Here is a 19126-nt window from a genome sequence, read left to right on the forward strand (position 1 = left end):
CGCGCGCGCCCCTCCGGCCCGGGCGGCGCAGGCTCGCGCGCGCGCGCAGGCGCGGGAGCGGGCGGGAGGGCGGGGCGCGCGCAAACCTGGCGCGCGGGGGGTGTGTGGGGGCGGGAAAGCGCGCGTGCGCCTGTGCCTCCGCGCGACCGGCCGGGGGAGGGAGGGAGGGGCGCGCGGGCGCATGCGCGCGGAGGAGGGGGGCGGGCCCGGGGGGTGTGGGGGGGGGGGGCGGGAGCGGGAGGGAGCGAGGGGAGGAGCGCGCGGCAAGCGCCCCTCCGGCTCCGTGTGAGGGAGCAGCGGAGCCCGGCGCTGGGACCGGCCCGCGATGGAGTGAGCCCCGGCCGCTCCCGCCCGCCCTACCGGCCGCGCTGCGAGCCCTGCCGCCCGGCTGAGGGCCGCCGCCTCGGGGTGCCGCAGGGGCGCAGCCCGGCGGCGGACGAGCGGGGAGCGCGCCCCGGCCGGCAGGCAGGCAGGAGGAGCCCCCCCGGGGGAGGGGCTGGCGCTGGGTGCCCGGCTGCCGGGCGCGGGGAGCGGAGCGATGGCGGCGGGGAGAGCCGGGCGGCTCCTCGGCTCCCTCTGGATCGCCCTTCTCCTCGGGCAGCCGGACCCGGCCGCTGCCGCCGCTCGGAGCGGCTCCCAGAACCTCCCCACAGGTAGGGAGCCGGACGAGAGCCTGACAGCGGCGGCGGGGGGCGAGGGGGCGGCGAAGGCGGCGGCGCGGGGCAGGGGGCGCCCGGCGGGCCCGGGGCTGTGAGGGGGGCGGCGGGCGGCGCTGAGGGGGCGCGCGCCGGGGGCCGCGGGCGGGGGGGCCGCGAGGTCGGTCCCTGCGCTCCCCTCGCGCGCCAGCGGCACGGCCGCGGAGAGTGGCGCGCGCCGGCAGAGGCCACTGCACACCTGCGCGGGCGGTCGTCGGCGCCTGGCGGGGGGGGGCAGCCGCGCACCTGGGTCCCCTCCCCGCCGCTCGGCGCTGCCGCCGGTCCGTCAGCTGCGCCTCGCGCCCGCCCGCCGCCGGAGCGCACGTGAAGCGAGCTGGGGCGCGAGCGGCCCCGCCGTGCCTGGGGGAGCCGGCAGGCTGGCTGGGGCCGTGGGGGCTGCGCACCGCGGAGGGGTGGCGGGCAGCCTGCGGCGGGAGAGGAACGTGCCTCACAGCCGTGCCGCGGTAGCCCAGAAACGAGCGATCTGGCAGCGTTTCAGTCGCTGTATTTCTCACACCTTTTACCATTGTTACCGTTAATGATCCCTGATTGAATCCCGATTCCTTATAGGCCATGAAAAACGTAACCTCATCCAGGTGAAGCCTCGCGTGCCTGTGAGAAGCCTTTCTAAAAAGGCCCTTGCAAAAGACCGTTAATACTGTAGAAGGCTCCCTAGTTTTGCAGTAATGTTATCTGCTCGTTTTGCAAAATGCTGGCTTTAAAAAGTAACTTTTTTCCCTTTCCTTGTCAGCAACAAAGTAGTAGAAAGCTTGAAAGGAAATCTGGACGTGAATGTTGAATGCTGGTTGTTGTTGCTTTTTTTTCAAATACTCCTCTGTACGTTGAGTCCTGATACATTAAAAGAAAGCTCTGTGCAAGTGGAATTTGGGAAAAAACCCGAACTGCTGGTTAAATAAAGTGGTTTTTAGCATCTTGGAAAAGAGGGAATGATTAAACTCTGATATTAAATGGTGTAATTGCCCTGTTTTGAATCATGTTAGGCAATAACGTCCGCAGTAGCTCTCATCTTAGATACTACTTGTGTAGCCATGTATGCCGACTCCTGTTGACAGGGAATATATTCATTCATGTATTCTCTTGCACAGATTTGGAAGCTTTGCAGATTCCAGGTCTGAAGCAGATAAAAATTTCTTTTTGCTTTTGAAAAATACTGTACTTGGATTCAAAGATCTACAGAGTATGTGTAATAGATAAGTCACTTTTTTGATGTCTAAAATCTTACCACGTGACAATTCTTTTTCGGTATTTACTGATCTGCTCACTGCAGTTATGGTTGTGTTGGTTGCTCTTTGCTACTTTAAAAACTTTTATGGTTTGAGGAAATCAAGTTGATAGGTGAAATCTATCTGTTGAAACCAAATGTGTGAATTAAGTCAGCAAAGGGGGAGTGATGTGCTCAAACATGCAAAATAAAACCTTAATTGAAACTGTTTATCAGAGCTGGAATTTAGAAGTATCGTTATGGAAATCTTGGAAGTTCAGGTGAACTCCTACTCTCTCCTCTTTCTCTTTTTGTGGAAAGTGCGTTTATGCCATAGCAAGGGGTACTGTCCCATTTCATCCCTGGTAAGGATCAGGAGCCTGGCTTTCCCTAACCCTGAGGGTGTTGTTTGCAGGTTATTTAGAGGGAGCCAGTGACTGAGGAGGGAGAGGCTTTCTTGGTTCTTTGTCTCGATGAAGATAAGATACTTTATGCATAGTGGGAGTTCATCTTAATTCACGCTCTTTTCCACCTGATTATTACTATTTTTTCTTAAATAGGGGATGTTCCACATACTTTCATATTTAGCAAGTGGGAGAGGGACATCCAAAAGTCCCTCACTGCTCGCAGGAGGGGAGTCTGGTGCAGATGCTCCACCTCATGCATGAAAGTGCTCCCCTTTGTGTTTTAGATGCAAGGATGGCAGTACCATCTTCTGTCCCGTGTTTTGTGTGCAGCTTGACCTCTAGAATGCTCGTCAGAGGCTTGTTACATTGGTGTAAGGGGCCAAAGAGGCCGAGGAGCACCTAGTTTGTAGGTCCAGATGGGGCTTTAGCTGTGAGAACTGCAACTCTGCTTGTCAAGTCTGAAGTGCTACTTGCTGTGTCCAGAACAGCGGGTTTTTAATGGAGGGGGAAAAAAAACCCCCAACAAACTTACTTTTTGGTGTTGATAAATATGATATAAATGAGCAGAAGTGAAGAGATTTGGAAGCCTGTATTCTTTGTAGTCGTGTATGTTTGAGTGACATTTGATCCCATCTATAAATAGCCAGTCATTACACTGTGAAGAAGAAAAGAGTGTAGCTGAATTATTTTAGGAAAAAACTGTGTAACTTCATTTATTTGTGTATCTATGAACCTTAGTATATTTTCTAGTCTATTTGTTTTGCAAGTAAGGTAAAATGAGCTACTAACTTTAGAATTAGGACAATATTTTACTGAGCTAAGGGAATAAAACCAAATAAATCAGTAGTAAGGAACAGGCATCTACCTCTTGTAACTGTTTGAAACTGACTTGAGATTAATGTGAAAACTTTGATCTATACTGGATTGCGTTATTAAGAATAAAATTGAAGTTGGTGTCCCTTTTAATTTTTAATAGAAAAGCTGTGATAACCTATATACACCATTAAGATTCTGAATTAGATTATTCAGAAGCAGGAAATTTGTTCTGTCTCTCCCTGGTATTCTTGAAGTCCTTGGAAGTATCTTTTGTTAAAGGGTAAACTGGCAGTTTTGGAAGTTGACAGTCAAATGAAATGAGAAATTGGTGGGCATGGAAGCTGCACAAGCCTCCCAGAACTGAACAGGTCTTTTTAGTGACATGTTGATTATGGATAATTGGTGCAGTATGTGCTGCTGTATGGGATGCTCCTTCTGGGGTGTGAGAGTAGTGTGCAGATAGCTAAAGAAGATGGGAGCATAAATCACCTGGGTTCCTTAGAAACATAAGGTCTTAATTTGTTTCTGTTTTGTGTGCACTTCTTGATTATTTCTAAATATATCACAAGTTAAAAATAGAGTAGAAGTATTCAGGTCTCGGTTACATCCCAAGGCACTTAAGCATAGGTCTGCGGTTGATATTCCTGTGTCGTATAAATACGGTATATGTCAGCCTTGTGTATTCTGGGTGTTGCAGATGATCTGATAGAAGCAATTTGATTGCTCAGAGCCCCTGTGATGTGCAGAGACTAGTACCACTGCTTATACGCACGTATAAATAGCAACGGTGGAAAGGTCTGTTGATGCTGGAGTGTAGCTCTTGTGAGGGTGAACTATTGTTCTAATAAACTGTGTATCAAGGTGCCTTTCCCCGGGGCTGGGGTGATGCATTGTTGCTTGTCCTCACCAATAACTGCCTAAGTTGCATACGGCTTTTATGGCATGTATTTATTTACTTTATTAGTCATCTAAGAAATGGGTTTGACTTGCTTATGAAGAGTAATAAACTAGTGTTTCAATTTAAAAATTGTAAGATGTGTGTACACACCTGTGCCTAATATTTACCACAATGAAAAACAGCAAACAAAAATTGTCATTTTTGGGGAAAAAAACCCCAACTTGGTCAAGTTACCTCCTGCTAACTTATCAGTGCAATTTAAGTAAATACATAAGGTATATTTTTCTTTATATAAATAAGAATACTTGATTATTCCTGATGATAAAATGTTTTTGTGATTTTTTTTTTTTTAAGGCACTAACCTTCAACCAGAGATTTTCAGAGAAATCTGAAAACTATGTAGGCACCTAACTGAAGTTTTCTGCATTGCCAAGTAGAGGAGGTTGATAAGAAGTGAGCATGGAAATGGAGTGGGAGTTTAAGAAAACTACACAAAGAGCAATATGCTATGTTTCTTAACCTTTACTTTCAGAATGTAACTTGTGCAGCACCAGCTTGAGTATGATAAAGGGTTTGAAAGCAAATCTTTGTACTATCACTAGTTTGGCATGGAAATAATTTAGTGTATAAAACATGCTGATTATGTTTGTAGCTAACTTTTCTAAACATGAAATGTTTTTATATATGCAAGTTCTGTGAAGTTTCACTTTGCATTGTCTGTGAGGTGGTATAACTGAAATTCTTGGTAATAACTGATTAATACCAGCTTCCCATAAGGAATCTGTCCTAGTGTCAAGAGATGTCAGTCAGTGGAAGGGAGGCTTCATGCCGCTTCTGTTTAACCAGTTTGCATTTTAGGGATTTCAGGGGCTGCACTATTAGAATTAAGCTGGCTACAGGGCCAAGATTGCAGCTTCTCATGCGATAAACCTATTTTGTAACCAGTATTGAAGTTGAATTACTTTCCTATGAATGTTAAGAACTGGTTGTTCAACCCCTGAAAAACCCAAAGTCACAGTATGTGTTTGGAAATGGCAGCTGAGGCAGCGCTCTGCTTGCCTGGCCTGTGCGCTGGGCTTGGGGTGGAGAGGTGCTGCCCCAGGTATTGAGGGGTGCTGCTTCAGGCTGTTCGCTGCAACAGATCTCTGTCCCTTGAATAGTTAAATGTAATTGCTTTGAGGCTATTGATCTTGTTAAAAAAAAAAAAAAAAAGCAAACCAGCTCTTAATAGAGAAAATGTCTCAGCACTGTGGAAACAACAGTCATATTTTACTGATTGGATGCTATTGATCTAGTTCTCCAGTTAAATTGCCAAAATGAAAGTGGTAATCCCAATTAATTCCATCTAAATACATAAGCACAATTTGTATGTGTATAGCTGCAGAGCTCTTTAGGAAAACTGAAACCCTAACTTTATATGGTCTTTTGGGTGCTTTAATTTTAAATGTTTGTTGTTTTTTTGGTGTGTTTTTTTTTTTTACTATTTAGTATTCATGCTGAAAAGATTATCTTGATTTTACAAAAGAAGCAGACTATCAATTTATGATAAACCCTTTTTGTGGAAAGTGATTTAATGTTTAATTTCAATGAAAAACATTTAATGTCCCTTTAAAATCTGATCACTGCAAAGCAAAAGGAGATTTTTGGGTTTTTTTTTTTTTTTACATTGTGACTAGACAGTATCACTCTACTCATTGCTTCTGGATGTTTTGGGATACTTGTAAGTGATTGGACATGTGGTTGTGATTTATTTTTTTTTTTTTCTTACTAGCATCCCTAAAGGTGCTGCTCAGAAAGGGCTGTCAAACTCGAGAACTTGCTGGGCTCTGAATATGTAAACTTACATATTTTTTTAGGTGTTTGCTGATTCTCATTGCCAGTCTTTGAACTTTCTTGGTTCAGCTTTGGTTTGTAGTTGTGACATGACCAGGACAGAGTATGGCATTTTTAGCAAGGAATGTACTGGTAAATCTATGATGTGACAGTGTTTTATTCTTCCTGTTCCTTTTGCATTCTAGTTTTCATAGTTATTCAGTAAGAAATCTTGTCTTGATAAGTTGATGTAGGAACAGTGAATTACATGTTGGAGACAGCTTTTTTTCCTTCAAAATGCATCATTCTGCATACATTAGCAGTGAATTTTCTTTGCTGTGAAGTGGTTTGTGGAGCTGACTTGGTACTGGTTTCCATTGAAGAGTCAGGTGCTCAGCTTGTGCTGAATTTCTTCATTTGCAATTTTAATCTATTGATCTTGGTGCGTTGCATAGGTGTTGGCTCATACGAATTACTTTTTATAATATAATTTTTGGTGGTTCAGTTATTTTGTGTGTCATCAAAGTGTAGTAGTTTGATATTTTTTGGTATCCTCTAGTTGTATAGTTTTGTCCAGACATTTCCTAAAAGATGTGGAAAACCTGTTCTGTGACAAAATTGCTCACTACTTCATTCCTTTGTTCAAAGAATTTGAAGATACTACTGTCCTTTGTAGTGAAGTTAGGCAAGATTTTAATTGTTAGCCATACAGGAATGAATTTTACTGTGTTTCTATTAAATTTTCTTTTTACTATTACCTTAAAAAAACTATACTTGCTGGATTTTGTTTTATTTTCATTTGTCTACTATACAAGCTTAGAAAATGTGTTAGTTTTTGAAAGTAGCTGAGCCACTTAGCAGTCCGTCGATGTTTCAGCCCTTCGGATCACCCGGTGTGTTTTTACTTGGTGATGATGGGAGAGCTATCCGAAGGTGTGACTGCCACCAAATGCCTGAATGTCTTTGTTGTCTTGTTTACTATGGTTAGTAGTTCATGTGTCTTTGTACTTATGCTCCCTTAAAAATTCACTTCATGTTGTCTAGTTTTCTGATCATAATGTGCTTTATATCCTTCTGGGTTTCAGGGGGGTTATATTTCTGCTTGATTGGTATAGCTCTGCTGAACTTTGCCACCTACTGATCTTTTCTAATCTTTCTCTTTGGCTTGGACATAGGGCCAACTTCTGAGTTTTTTTGATTCTAGCTTTCTGCCCTTACATATATGTGGGCTCTTAATATTTTACCTTTGTTTTTATTTGATGTCTCTTTTTTTTTTTTTTTTTTTGTTTTGAAGCTGTCACATTTTGTGGCACTGGGTCAAAGCATATGTCAGTAGCAGCACAGTTGTCTTCCATTATTATTACTATACTTTGATAAATTTATCTTGTTTGATGTGCTTTTTACTTCTTTGACACATGTCTAATGTTGATGTTGACCTAGAGGAAAACAACGCAGTGCTGCTGCTTTTGAGGTTTGTACCAACACAGGCTTAACCGGTGTTCCTTGCATATTAAAATTTTGAAGTTAGACTTCACATAGTTTTGAAGGGACTTTGTGCTTTTCTATAGCTTCCATCTATTTAATGTTCTGTATGTAGTTTCTGGCCAGGTATTATTGAGTGCTTTTCTATAAAAGTTTTGCTTTATTTAATGTTTTCTTTGCAATGATGTTTTGAGCTGTAGAAAATCTTAACTTGTCTTCATATTTATGTGACTATGAATACATATAATATTTTTATGTCTGTAGCATAGCAATTCCCACTGCGTTGTTTTGGCAGTAAAAACTGTATCTCTGATCATTTTGGCCCCATTGATTTCTCTTTTATCTTACTGTTGGCAGAGACCCCTTTGTATTCTGACATCACTAACCGGCCTGAGCACTCAGAGGCAACTTCCATCTTTTTTTCAGCTCAGTTTTCAGTCTGATGGTCCAAGCAGCTTGCTGCCACTTGGGTTGAGGTGGAGTCAAGTCCTTCTGTATAAGCTTCATTTTTCTCAGGTTTCCTCTGTAGTTAATAAACCTGAACATCTCTTTTTAACACTGCTCTGCAGTTCATGCATTGAAACCCTATAATGTAAATGTAGTGAGAAAGGGAGAACCACAAACAGAGGCTTTGGATATTCTTTCAAGAAGTAGAACAGGCTGCCAAAAGTCATTTAAGTCATTAGACCTGTCATGACTTTTAAAATCTCTTGAGAGTGTATTGAGAAGCGGAGTATAGCTTGCTTTCTAAATTTTAAGGGGTTACTGTCACAGTGGTTAAAAAATGAATAATTGTAACAGCCATTGGTTTCAAGCAGTGTTTTATATAGCAGAGAGGAAAGCTGGGTATTAACAAGATGATGAAATAATTCCAAAAGTAATTTATAAAGCCAGATGCTCCTGTTTGAAAGCAGATGGGGAAAGAAGTATAAAAGAACTAGAAATAGAGGAAAACTTCATCCAGAAACATTTTCTGATGTGTTGGGACACCTAAACAGTTTGTAGTGTACTCCTGTGCAGCGGGAATTGGAATTTTCAGTGTTGTACTGTGAGCGCTCACGTTGCAGGAAATCCAGGTATTTTGTTAATCAGTTTGTGAATCTTTTATTAGAAATGTGTTTGGGCAGATATGAAACACAGCATGTATGAAGTCATTGCCAAATGTTAATCCTGTTTTCATGTGTTCAGTTTCAGCATTTCAGGCTGGCAGTGCCATTAAAAGGGGGAGGAGGACCTGCATACTACGCCCTTCGATTTGCTTTCACGAGCATTTGTGAAGGATGTAGGGAATTGGATCAGCTCCCTGATGTGCTGTGCCATGTGCCTGCATGGGTGCTTGTGTGAGCAGAAGGGAGAGGGTGACACGAGCCTGTTGGAATGGTGTCGTGGGAAGGCGAGGCTGCTTTTTCTGGTGGGGGGTAGAGATTGGCTTAGTATGTGAACGTGAAAAGCACTGTGAACAAAATATACTGCATGTCTTATGTCGCTGTATTAGTCTAATGTTATGACATATTATCGCATATTGATTTCAGATCTAGAGATTAAAACTTCGTTGAAGTGTGCATTATTGTTTTTAAATTACTTTGATAAAATGTTTCATAAAAATTCATCTTTAGATTGATAATGAATTCTCAATTTCGCTTTAATTACGGCTTTGGTTTGTTACTTTTTTCCCTGCACTGAAATCCCATTTGTTTGACTAGTTCTAAAGTGGGAATAAAGTTACAAGTTTCATCTTAAAATACATAGCCTTGTAGAAAAGAAATGTAAAACTATATATAAATAGGTTACACTTTCAGAAAAGGATAGTGGCCTAGTAATTTTTTGAGTGCAGTAGCTGTTTGCTTGCTTGAAGTCCAGAGGAAATCATTTGATGACGATTACCTTGCGTAGCATCATTTCAGGTGTCACTTTGAATCTGTCACGTACTAACAGCTGTGTTGTAGCTTTGTGAGGCCAGGACTTTCAAAATCATCCTTGTACCAGTAGTGAAATCCTGTAAGGATAATGCTGAGTTGAAACCTGGTTGGGAGTGTTAAGAAAAGCTTATAGATGTCCTATGATGGGACAGTATGATAGTGAAGGTGCATGGGAAACAAACCAAACCAATTTATGGAGACTTCCAGCCAATTGAATGGTTAAGGATGACATTATCCAGGTTTTCACAGGAAAAGATTTGTAGAAATTAAGTGTCAGGGATGTGCACATACTGGGAGGCTGGTGTGAAGGTGAGGTGTATTTGGGCTGTATAGCTGGGGGCAGGTGAGGGGATGGAAAACTGCCCCCTTCCTTCACTGTTGCCTATCTGTATATTTTTGGTGGTTCTGCAGAGCAGTTCAGGGGAGGGTTCTTGAAATGATTTAATCCTTGTTGCTTAAGGAGATGATGGTAATGCAGAGGTAGAAGTCTTTATGCTGATAGACCTGCCTCTACCAATCAACCGAACAGTGCAACCTGTTGTGACTTGTTTAGATGCTGATGAAGGGATAATCTCAAGGATTACACCTGAAATTACAGGAGTATGTTCTTATTTCTTTGCAAGGGCCAATTTAAACGCATTTTATGGGACACACTATTTTTATTAGCAGTAAGTACTATTAGAGAACATACAGCAAATTTTGGGTGGGACAGTGCTCTTCTGTAATTTTCCCAAGTTGCTTCCTTTTATAGAATCTGACATGGCTTGTTATCTGTTTGAAGTGTAAAATAGCTTGTTTATCCTAATCTTCTCATGTAGTTGTTTATAGCTATTTCAGGTCTTCGGAGCCTTAATTTTAAGTTCTGTAGTTTTTCTTTTGTTGCTATGGATTCTTTTTACTTACATCCTTATTTGAAGTTTTTAATATTTAGTATTTACAGTAATAAATAATAGTATTTACAGTCGTTTTTTAAAAAATATCTGAATACTAAGAGATCAGAAACAGCTTGGATATCTGCAGTGATTTAGTAACCATTTTGATGTTGTGGTTTTATGTAACTTTTTTGAGATGTGGATGAAAGAAAAACGCAAATCATAGCTACAGGAAGCATAGTGTCATATTTGAACTACTGAGTTTTTTTCAGTTGTGCTATTGAGTGTAAATCAGTGTTCTTCACCTTTCAATTTGTGGTCTTTGAGTACACGCAAGTAATAATCTTTGTAAGTGATGTAAATATTGTAGGTCTAGCCTAAAATAATGAGGCAGAATCTGCAAGGTAACACCACAGCATATGAGCAGAGGTTTTAATATTTCAAATTTGAGGGTTCTGGAGGGTAGAGAAGTCTGTTTCTGAACGTGGAGGGAGAAGCCAGACACCAAATGCATCCAAAACAGGATATGATATATTCTGACTTCTAGGTAGTGCTAGTTAAAGGCTGTTTCTGGTTCAGATTGATTGGAAAATCTTGTGCTCATGGTAATAGCATGATCAGCCCCAAAATCTGAAGTGTTATTTTTCTTAAGTAGTTTTTTTCCAGTTTTCTTTCTTTACTGATTGTTGCCAGCTTTTCATTTTACCGAGGAAATCAATCTAAAGGAAAAAGCCAGCATTCATGGTAGCTGAAGATATCTTGTCTATACCACATCTGGTCTATGTGTGCGTTTTGATCTGTCCTGTTGTTTGTTCTCTCTGGAACTTACCTGGGAGGTACCACTGGTCACGGCTCTGTAGCAGAGGTTGAGCCTATGCTTTGGAGTTTCATCTTTGCCTTCCCATTCCTCATGCACAGGCTTTATTACTTTAGCATAGCATTTTCATGCATGTCCTTTGCTTATTAAAATTAAAAGGACCTGTAAGAAACAGATTTTTGCCTTTGTTTTTATCTTTTCTCAAGTTTAGCCTATACAGTTGTCATTCTTTTTTCTGCAGGAGGCTTTGGAAGATTATCAACTGATTGTTTCTGTTATTACAGATTCATCAGTGGAGCATATTGATTGCTTAAATCTAGTTTAGCTCCTGTTACATGGGTAAGTTTATTATTCTTAACTTGCATGCTGAAGGACACTTGCTTATTTTGAGTGCTTGCACTGAGTGGAGGAGAGGGTGTGATGGGGTGATGGTGTACATTTAAAAAACAACCAAAAAAAAAAAAAAAGGGCCTTTGTAGATTCTGCCTTACAGCTACTGGTGGTATCAAGTGTCTTGCTGAATTATTACCAAATGCAAATCTAGATTCACTGGCCTATCTTGACTGTGATTCCCTTGGGATACAAAGCAGCTGGAGTGAGTTGGTAAACTGAACCTCAAATCACAACACATTCAGTGAACTACCTGTGTTGCTAGCATCTAATTTCTTGTAATTTTTGCAGTCTTGCTGTCTGTCAGTTGTATTAAGAAGGGAAGGTGGGTTGCAGGTTGAGTTGATGGCTTGTATCAGTCACCCAAAGACTGAAAATTTATGTATTTTTTAAAAAAATGTGCAGCTTTTCACAGAACAAAATCAAGAAATGGTTTTAACATATGAAATGCAGTTGAGGAGTTCAGACAGATTTAACTTTAACCTACAGTGTCAGAAAGAAGGTAGAGCGTGGTTTCAGCTAGGGAGAAGTTGATACATGTGTCCTAATGCCTTTCTCCTAGCTGTGTGGTTATTGTCTGGCATTAGCTGTTAGCACAGGTCTTCGGAAGACTGAAGGGTAAAGGTCATGTCGTTACCTGAAACACCTGAAAGGTAATGGTAGGATGGGGTCATAATCTGTTTTTTAGTGTCCAGCAAATTGTTATGGATGTTTTTTGCTGACTTTTTTTTTTTAAATAACTTATTAGTAGTTTCAGAAACAGAACTTAATCTTTCAGGGCTTCCAGAGGTGCTGTGTAGGTGGGGAATTGTTACCTATTCTCTGCAAATAAGCAGAAATATTTCTGTTATTAGTGCTGTGCCGTTTTTTGATTGTGGAAGCTGTTGTGGGTTTTTTAGGTAGCATTTTGGAATTCTAGTAACAAGAACACCTTTTGCTTCATCATTTGGAAAATACCTCATCAGGCAGTTTTCTAACAAGATTAATAGAAGGGATTTAGATGTTGACCAAATGATATCTGGGTATCACTGTAAAAGCAGATTCACATTTGATTCATTCTTCTATGTTTTATGATAATAATTGTTACATTTATGCAATCTTTTATAGCAGTCTGAACATCCGTGCTTGTTCTGTAATTGCTTATATATTCTTCCACACAGCCTTCAGTGGTGTCTGTGTAGAAGTAATTTCAGTTTGAGGTGCCATTTCCTAAATGTTTGTAGAAAAAAATATGACTTGTTTTCAGGTCTTCGGATTTGCATGTGCGGGTAAGATAGAGTGAAGAAAGCAGCCATAATGTATTCTGCAGGGGCATTACTGCTCACTATAAAAGAGGTGAAAATGAAAGCATGAGCTTGAGTAGGCCAGTTGGGGAAAACCAAACTTTCAGAAATCCCAAAATGTCTGTTTTGTGATTGTAACTGACATGCATTTTAGTACACCAGTGAGCATATCAAGACTCAAAGCCAATTTAAGATGGTGTAAATATCTGACAAAAATTGTTTGTAAATGTAGTCTGCGTGTCCTTTCTTTAGCAGGCTTTTGATGCAGGAAAAGAGCAATGAAACAATCATTCTTCCCACAGAAAGAATAAGTTCAGTAATTTACCGCAAAGGCATTACATGTTAATTATTTGTCGTGCACTTCACCTTTAATAAACAGTTCTGGGAGTGTGGTTGCTGTTTCTTTCAGGTTAGCTCCTCCCACCCCTCCCCTTTGTGTAAACTCTGTAGTGCATTTTCTCAGCAATTGCCTCCAAAGTTACTACTAAGCTGGATTTCACAACTTTCTGATAAAATCAGAAACATGTTCTGCAACACATTTATTTGCCGTGGCTTTGTCATCCCTATGTCTTAACTTTTTTGCCTATAAAGATAGACCTGGACCTGATATGATTTTCTTCATACATGTTTTTGCATTTTCAAACTTTGATTTACAGAAAACAGTCATAAAAAATTGTTTATCATGGAAGTCTGTAAAACTGTTTGTGACATCTGGCATCATCACCTTATGATACTAGACTAAAAAAGAAATCTGGTGATCAGAACTATCACAGAAGATGGAAGTTGCGCTGGTCAGTAGGTCAGTCTTTTTAGATTAAGCTGGTAAATTTTTGAGAAACTGTCCTGATGACTTGGAGATACTTTTGAGCACAGCTGTAATAGCATGTAAGATCTTTCTCAAGTTGCTTCATGATTTTTGGTGTACAAAAGTGTAGATTTTCAGACTGTATTCTGGAATTCAAACATAACCTGGTTTGTGGCATCCACAAGGCTAAACTTACATACAGTTTCCTAATTAAGTCACATAGGTAAAATCCCTGTTAGAATTTGAATAAAAAAATTATGGATCTGTTTGCTGATGGCTTTTTCAACCCTGAAAAAATCCTAGGTTTTCTTTTGCATGCCCCCACTCCACAGCTGTCTGTGGGAAGTTGTATGCAACGGATAATGTAGTGGGAGCAGAGGCTGACACCCACCTCCCCTACACCCTCCTTTCAGGCAGTTGTAAAGAACAGTAACGTCCCCCCTGAGCCATCCTCCTCTCCAGGCTGACCCCCGCCAGCTCCCCCATCAGACTGGTGCCCCAGCCCCGCTGCCCATCCCTGGACACGCTCCAGCCCCTCCATGTCCCTCCTGCAGTGAGGGGCCCAAAGCCGAACCCAGGATTCCAGATGGGGCCCCACCAGCGCCCAGTATGGGGGGATGATCCCTGCCTGGCCCTGCTGGCCACGCTGGTTTGGACACAAGCCAGGGTGCTGCTGGCCGCCTTGGCCACCTGGGCACACTGGGGGCTCGTGCCCCGCCGCCCCCCCGGGCCCTTCCCCCCTGGCAGCTCCCCAGCCCGGTGCCCTGGCCCGCAGCTGCCTGGGGCTGGTGTGACCTGCGGGCAGGGCCTGGCACGGAGCCCCGGGGGCCCTCAGACAGCGGCCTCGGCCCTGGGGCCTGGCCTGCCCAGCCCCCCCCTGCAGAGCCCCCTGCCCCTGGGCAGATCAACCCACTAGCTGGGTGTTGTCTGTGACCTGACCAAAGGGGCACCCAACCCCTTGCCCAGATCCTCGATACAGACAGCCCTGAGGAGCAGCATGTGTGCCCGGCAGCTCCATTCACCACCAGTCTTTGCATCCAGCCAGATTTTTGGTCAGCGTACGGTACAGGCATCCCAGCTGTGAGCAGCCAGTGTCTCCAGGAGAATGCGGTGGGAGGCTGTGTCAGAGGCTTTACTCAAGCCTAAGTAGATACTATCCACAGCCTTTCCCTCATCTGCTAAGCGGGTCACCTTGTCACTGGAGAAGATCAGGTCCGTCAAGCAGGACCTGCCTCTCACAGACCCGTGCTGACTTGGCTGTGTTTGTGTCTGGTTGTCTGGTATGTGCTGCATGATGGCACTCAGGGTGGTCTGCTCCATAACCTTCCCCAGCACTGAGGTCAGGCTGACAGGTCTGTAGCTCCCCAGATCCTCCTCCCTGCCCTTATAGATGGGTGTCATGCTGGCTAACCCCTCATCTGCTGGGACCTCCCTGGTTTGCTGGGAGTGCTGGTGAATGATTGGAAGTGGCTTAGTGAGTGCTTCTGCCAGCTCCCTTAGTACCCTCAGGTGGAGCCTATCTGACCACATAGACATGTGCGTCAGAGTGGTGTAGCAGGTCACTGACCATTTCCCCTTGGATTATGGGGGCTTCATTCTGCTCCCTGTCTTCCAGTTCAGGGGGCTGGGTACCCAGAGAACAACTGGTCTTGCTATTAAAAGCTGAGGGAAAGAAGGTGTTAAGTACCTCAGCCTTTTCCTCCTCCTTTGGCACTATGTTTCCCTCCACATCCAATAAGGGGTGGAGATTCTCCTTAGTCCTCCTTTTTGTTGCTAATATATTCATAGAAACATTTTTTATTGTCTTTTATGGCAGTAGCCAGATTAAGTTCTAGTTGGGCTTTGGCCCTTCTGATTTTCTCTCTGCATAACCTCATGACGTCCTTGTATTCCTCCTGAGTTGCCTGCCTCTTCTTCCAAAGATCATAAATTCTTTTTTTCCCTGAGTTCCAGCCACAGCTCTGTGTTCAGTCAGGATGGTCTTTTTCCGTGACAGCTCATCTTTTGGCATATGCAGCTGTCTTGCTCCTCTGCCTTTAAGACTTCCTTCTTGAAGGATGTCCAGCTTTCCTGGGCCCCTTCGCCCTTCAGGGCTGCTTCCCAAGGGACTCTGTAAACCAGGCTCCTCAGCTGGTCAAAATCTGCCCTCCAGAAGCCCAGGGTGGAAGTTCTGCTGACCCCCATCTCCTCCTCCAAGAATCAAAACCTACCATTTTGTGATTGCTGTGCCCAAGATGGCCTCAAACCATCACGTCACCTGCAAGACCTCTGTTCACAAATAACATTTTCAGTGGGGTGCCTTCCCTCGCTGACTCCCTCACCAGCTGTGTCAGGAAGGTCTCTTCCACATGCTCCAGGAAACTCCTAGATTGTTTCCTCTGTGCTGGATTGTGTTTCCAGCAGACATCTGGGAAGTTGAAGTCCCCTACAAGAACAAGGGCGGGTGATCATGAGACCCAGCTGCTTTTTGTGCTGGTTGGGTGGTCTATAACAGACTCCCACCATGTTACCTGCCTTGTTGGCCTTCCTCCTGATTCTTGCCCATAAACACTCAACCCTGTTGTCACCACTGAGTATTGATCTGCTGGCTCTTCCTGGTTCTTCCTTCATCATTCCCTGCAGCTGGAAGGACAGAGGAGAAGACTGCTTGGGATGACTGATTAAGAGATCAGGAGCACAAGGCCTTGAAATCTCTTGATTGCCCTTGGATTTCTTGTTGCAGCTTTATCGCTGCCTACCTGAAAAATCAGTAATGGATAATGATAAAGGTAAGGAAGGGAGATACATACAGTACAAGAAAAATTGAGTTGGATGCAACGTGGCTGTGTAAGGGAGGCAGAAGGTGGTGAGCTGAGCTAGAGAGTAACGCAGACGCTTGTTAGGCAGCAGCACTGACATGCATAGTGTATCAGATGACGATAGTAAAAGAGTTTGACAGATCTTTTACTATCTTCCTTTTTTCTGTGCAAATCCACCTTGGAGTGGGAATGAGTTACATGTGCTGAGGTTTGGATTTTATGTGGTTGAGTAATGTGTTTGTACGCAAGTCCCTTACACTTTTGCTGGATTTGCAAATTGAGGTAGTTACCTATAATTTTTTTAAAAATTGAAATTCATGCATCTTTAATGCTAATGTAATGCATAAACGCCTACATACTTTGTAGAAGTAGGATTTCATTTGATAAAGTTACAGAAATATAATTTGGTTTCATAGGGAGATTGTTGTATTTACTTTGTGACTTGCTATAAAGCTCTGAGGCTCTGTGAGGGTATTGACGCTGCTCAGCAAAGCTGCGAGGTGAATAGGGCTCCGGAGGACTGAGGTGGGGAGGGGGAGAATATCTCCCCTTCCCCCCCGAGCTGGAAGGTCCAGCGTTTACACTCTTCATAGCTGTCAACAATTAGCTTTTTAAGTAAACATGGAAAAGGTTTTTAAGTATGTGAAGAGGAGTATAATTATGAGAACCTTACTACCTTAATGTGGCCTGGAAGCCACACTGGGATTGAGTAATTTTATTTAGATATATTTACTTGGCTAAGTAGGTGAATGTAAAATCCAAACCTGAATACTATAGTGAGGGCCTCCTTCCTCAGGATTGTTTTCTTTCAATTAGTGTGGTGCTTGGAGCCTTTCTCAAGTGTTCCTCTTCTTCCTTACTGTAGAAGAAATATTTTTCCTTTCTTAATGCTTTTTTTTAAACCACTTTAACCCTTGACCACTTTGGTATGAAGCTGAATAGAAGAAGAATAGAGTAGCTGGCAGTGCCTGTACCAAGATGTGAAATAGGAAGGAGAGGTCTTGCTTTCTAATTTTGCTTGTTCTCTTTTTCTGGTACGTAGCACATCAGTGCAGGAGTAGAAGCCTGCCTCGCTTAATAAACACTTACAGACTTTGGTTGCATCCTGCAGGAGTGTAAGGCCTTTTAATGGTGCAGAAGTATCACAGAATTTTTAGAAGTCTTAATTTTTCTGAAGCTTAAAAAATGCCATTAACAGTTGTAATTGAGAGTCATTACCAGTATTGTGAACCCCAAAAGACATCTGTGTTCTTTCCTAGACTTTGGATGTTAGAGAGCTAGTCTTTTTTTCTGAGGCTCGCTCTAATCCTGTTGCTGATATTTTCATTGCTTGACAGAGCAGAGGAATGTCTGAGGCCGCAGCAGGGGGCTGGAGAAAGCTGTTAGCCATCAATGGCAGCAAGGGTTGAGCCGTGATGGGGGAAAGGCTCTGCGCTCCCCTGTGTTTGAAAAGCAGTGGCTAGAGCCCAGCAGATTTTCCTTCCCAGGACCAGGAGGAGTAATTCACACACGGCGCAGCACGCTTGCCTTATGGTGTGGGAAGAGATGAAGGCTGCATTTATGCAGCTTTATTTGCTCGAGAAATTAAATGCCATTTTGTAACTGTGAGCACCAAGGACCAGGATTACAACCATTTGCTTTATACCTGAAGCGACTCTTGCTGTGCCATGCCTCTCTGGCACCAGCTTTGGCTAATGGTTGTATCACAAAGATTTTTAGTGGCGATAAAGTATAGAAAGACTAAGAACTTAAAACATTGCTTCCAACGTGATGGCTATTAAAGCCAAAGCTTTTCATAATCTGTTGTGGCAGTTTGGTTATTGTTCTTAATTCACTCTTGCACTGGAAGCATTTTCATGGTGAAAAGCTCTTTTGTGGATTTATACAGAGAGAGAACTCCTGAGTTTTACATCTTGGCAAGGACAATACATATACTATGAGAGCTAAATGGATTTCATTATCCCAAAGACAAATGCAGAAGAGCCGCTAAGAAGTAAATATATATTCAAATTATATTTCTGTCACCACAATTGATTTCATATATGAATTAAACATAAAAAATTACTTTTTTGATGTCTGAGGTTAAACAGTTAAAATGTTGCTCTGGAACATTACAGAACACTGATGTATGGACAAGTTACATGGAAATGTAGCTGTGCATTCTTGACGTTTATCCAAATATTAGTCAACGTTGTAGCCCTTTGATGCATCCTTTGCTTGAGAATTGTTATGAATCTCACTGATCTTAATGATGCTAATATTAAGTCAATTCTTTCTGTGAAAACTGAGTAGCTGATCAATATACAGATATTTTTTTGTGTGAGTGCCAGAAATTGATTTTAATACTACTTATCTGTCTCTAGCCTCCCTGGGTTCTCGAGACGTTGTTTTAAGAAACAGGTAGAGAAGTGTCTTTTATATGGGTATTAGTTTTGTGGCATGGTACGGATCTGGCAAAGGAATTAAACTTATTAAATGTATGTAGTCATTGCAAGGATTTTTCATGTGGGCTAAACAATATAGTTTCTAAACATTAAAACAGTGAGGTTTGTGGGAATACAACACGGCTGCCTTGTGTCTTGAAAGCTCCAAAGAAAGCACTGTAATTATGTTCACTTCACTAATTCAGAAGAATACAACCTGTGAATTTGACTTGACATTTGAATCTCTATGGCATGAGAACTTCAGGATACGTTTTTAATTTGCATAGTTGGAGATAAAGGGTACCATGCATACAGATCTATGCTGCTAAATTTAGACGTAAAGCATAATATTAGCTGAAAGACCTGCTTGAAAATAGTTTGAGAAGTGTACTTCTCTCTTGCTATAGAGCAGTACAGACAAGCTCACCTTGTGGGGACTTAGCAAATGGCGAACCTCCTCGTAATCTCAAAGGCAGTTCTCCCAGTG

At 42.8% G+C, this 19126-nt stretch overlaps 1 protein-coding gene across 10 annotated transcripts in view; it reads left to right on the forward strand.

Moving 5' to 3' along the window:
• The first annotated feature begins 235 nt into the window (after positions 1-235).
• Positions 236-19126, forward strand: part of NEO1 (neogenin 1) — a 212847-nt gene continuing 193956 nt past the window's right edge. For all 10 annotated transcript variants that reach the window (XM_055715632.1, XM_055715628.1, XM_055715636.1 and 7 more), the window contains exon 1: positions 236-653. In XM_055715632.1, the coding sequence (XP_055571607.1) occupies positions 539-653 (115 nt within the window). In that variant the 5' untranslated portion in view covers positions 236-538. The remainder of the gene's footprint in view (positions 654-19126) is intronic.

Source organism: Falco cherrug, chromosome 7, assembly GCF_023634085.1.
Source record: "Falco cherrug isolate bFalChe1 chromosome 7, bFalChe1.pri, whole genome shotgun sequence".
NCBI lineage: Eukaryota > Metazoa > Chordata > Aves > Falconiformes > Falconidae > Falco > Falco cherrug.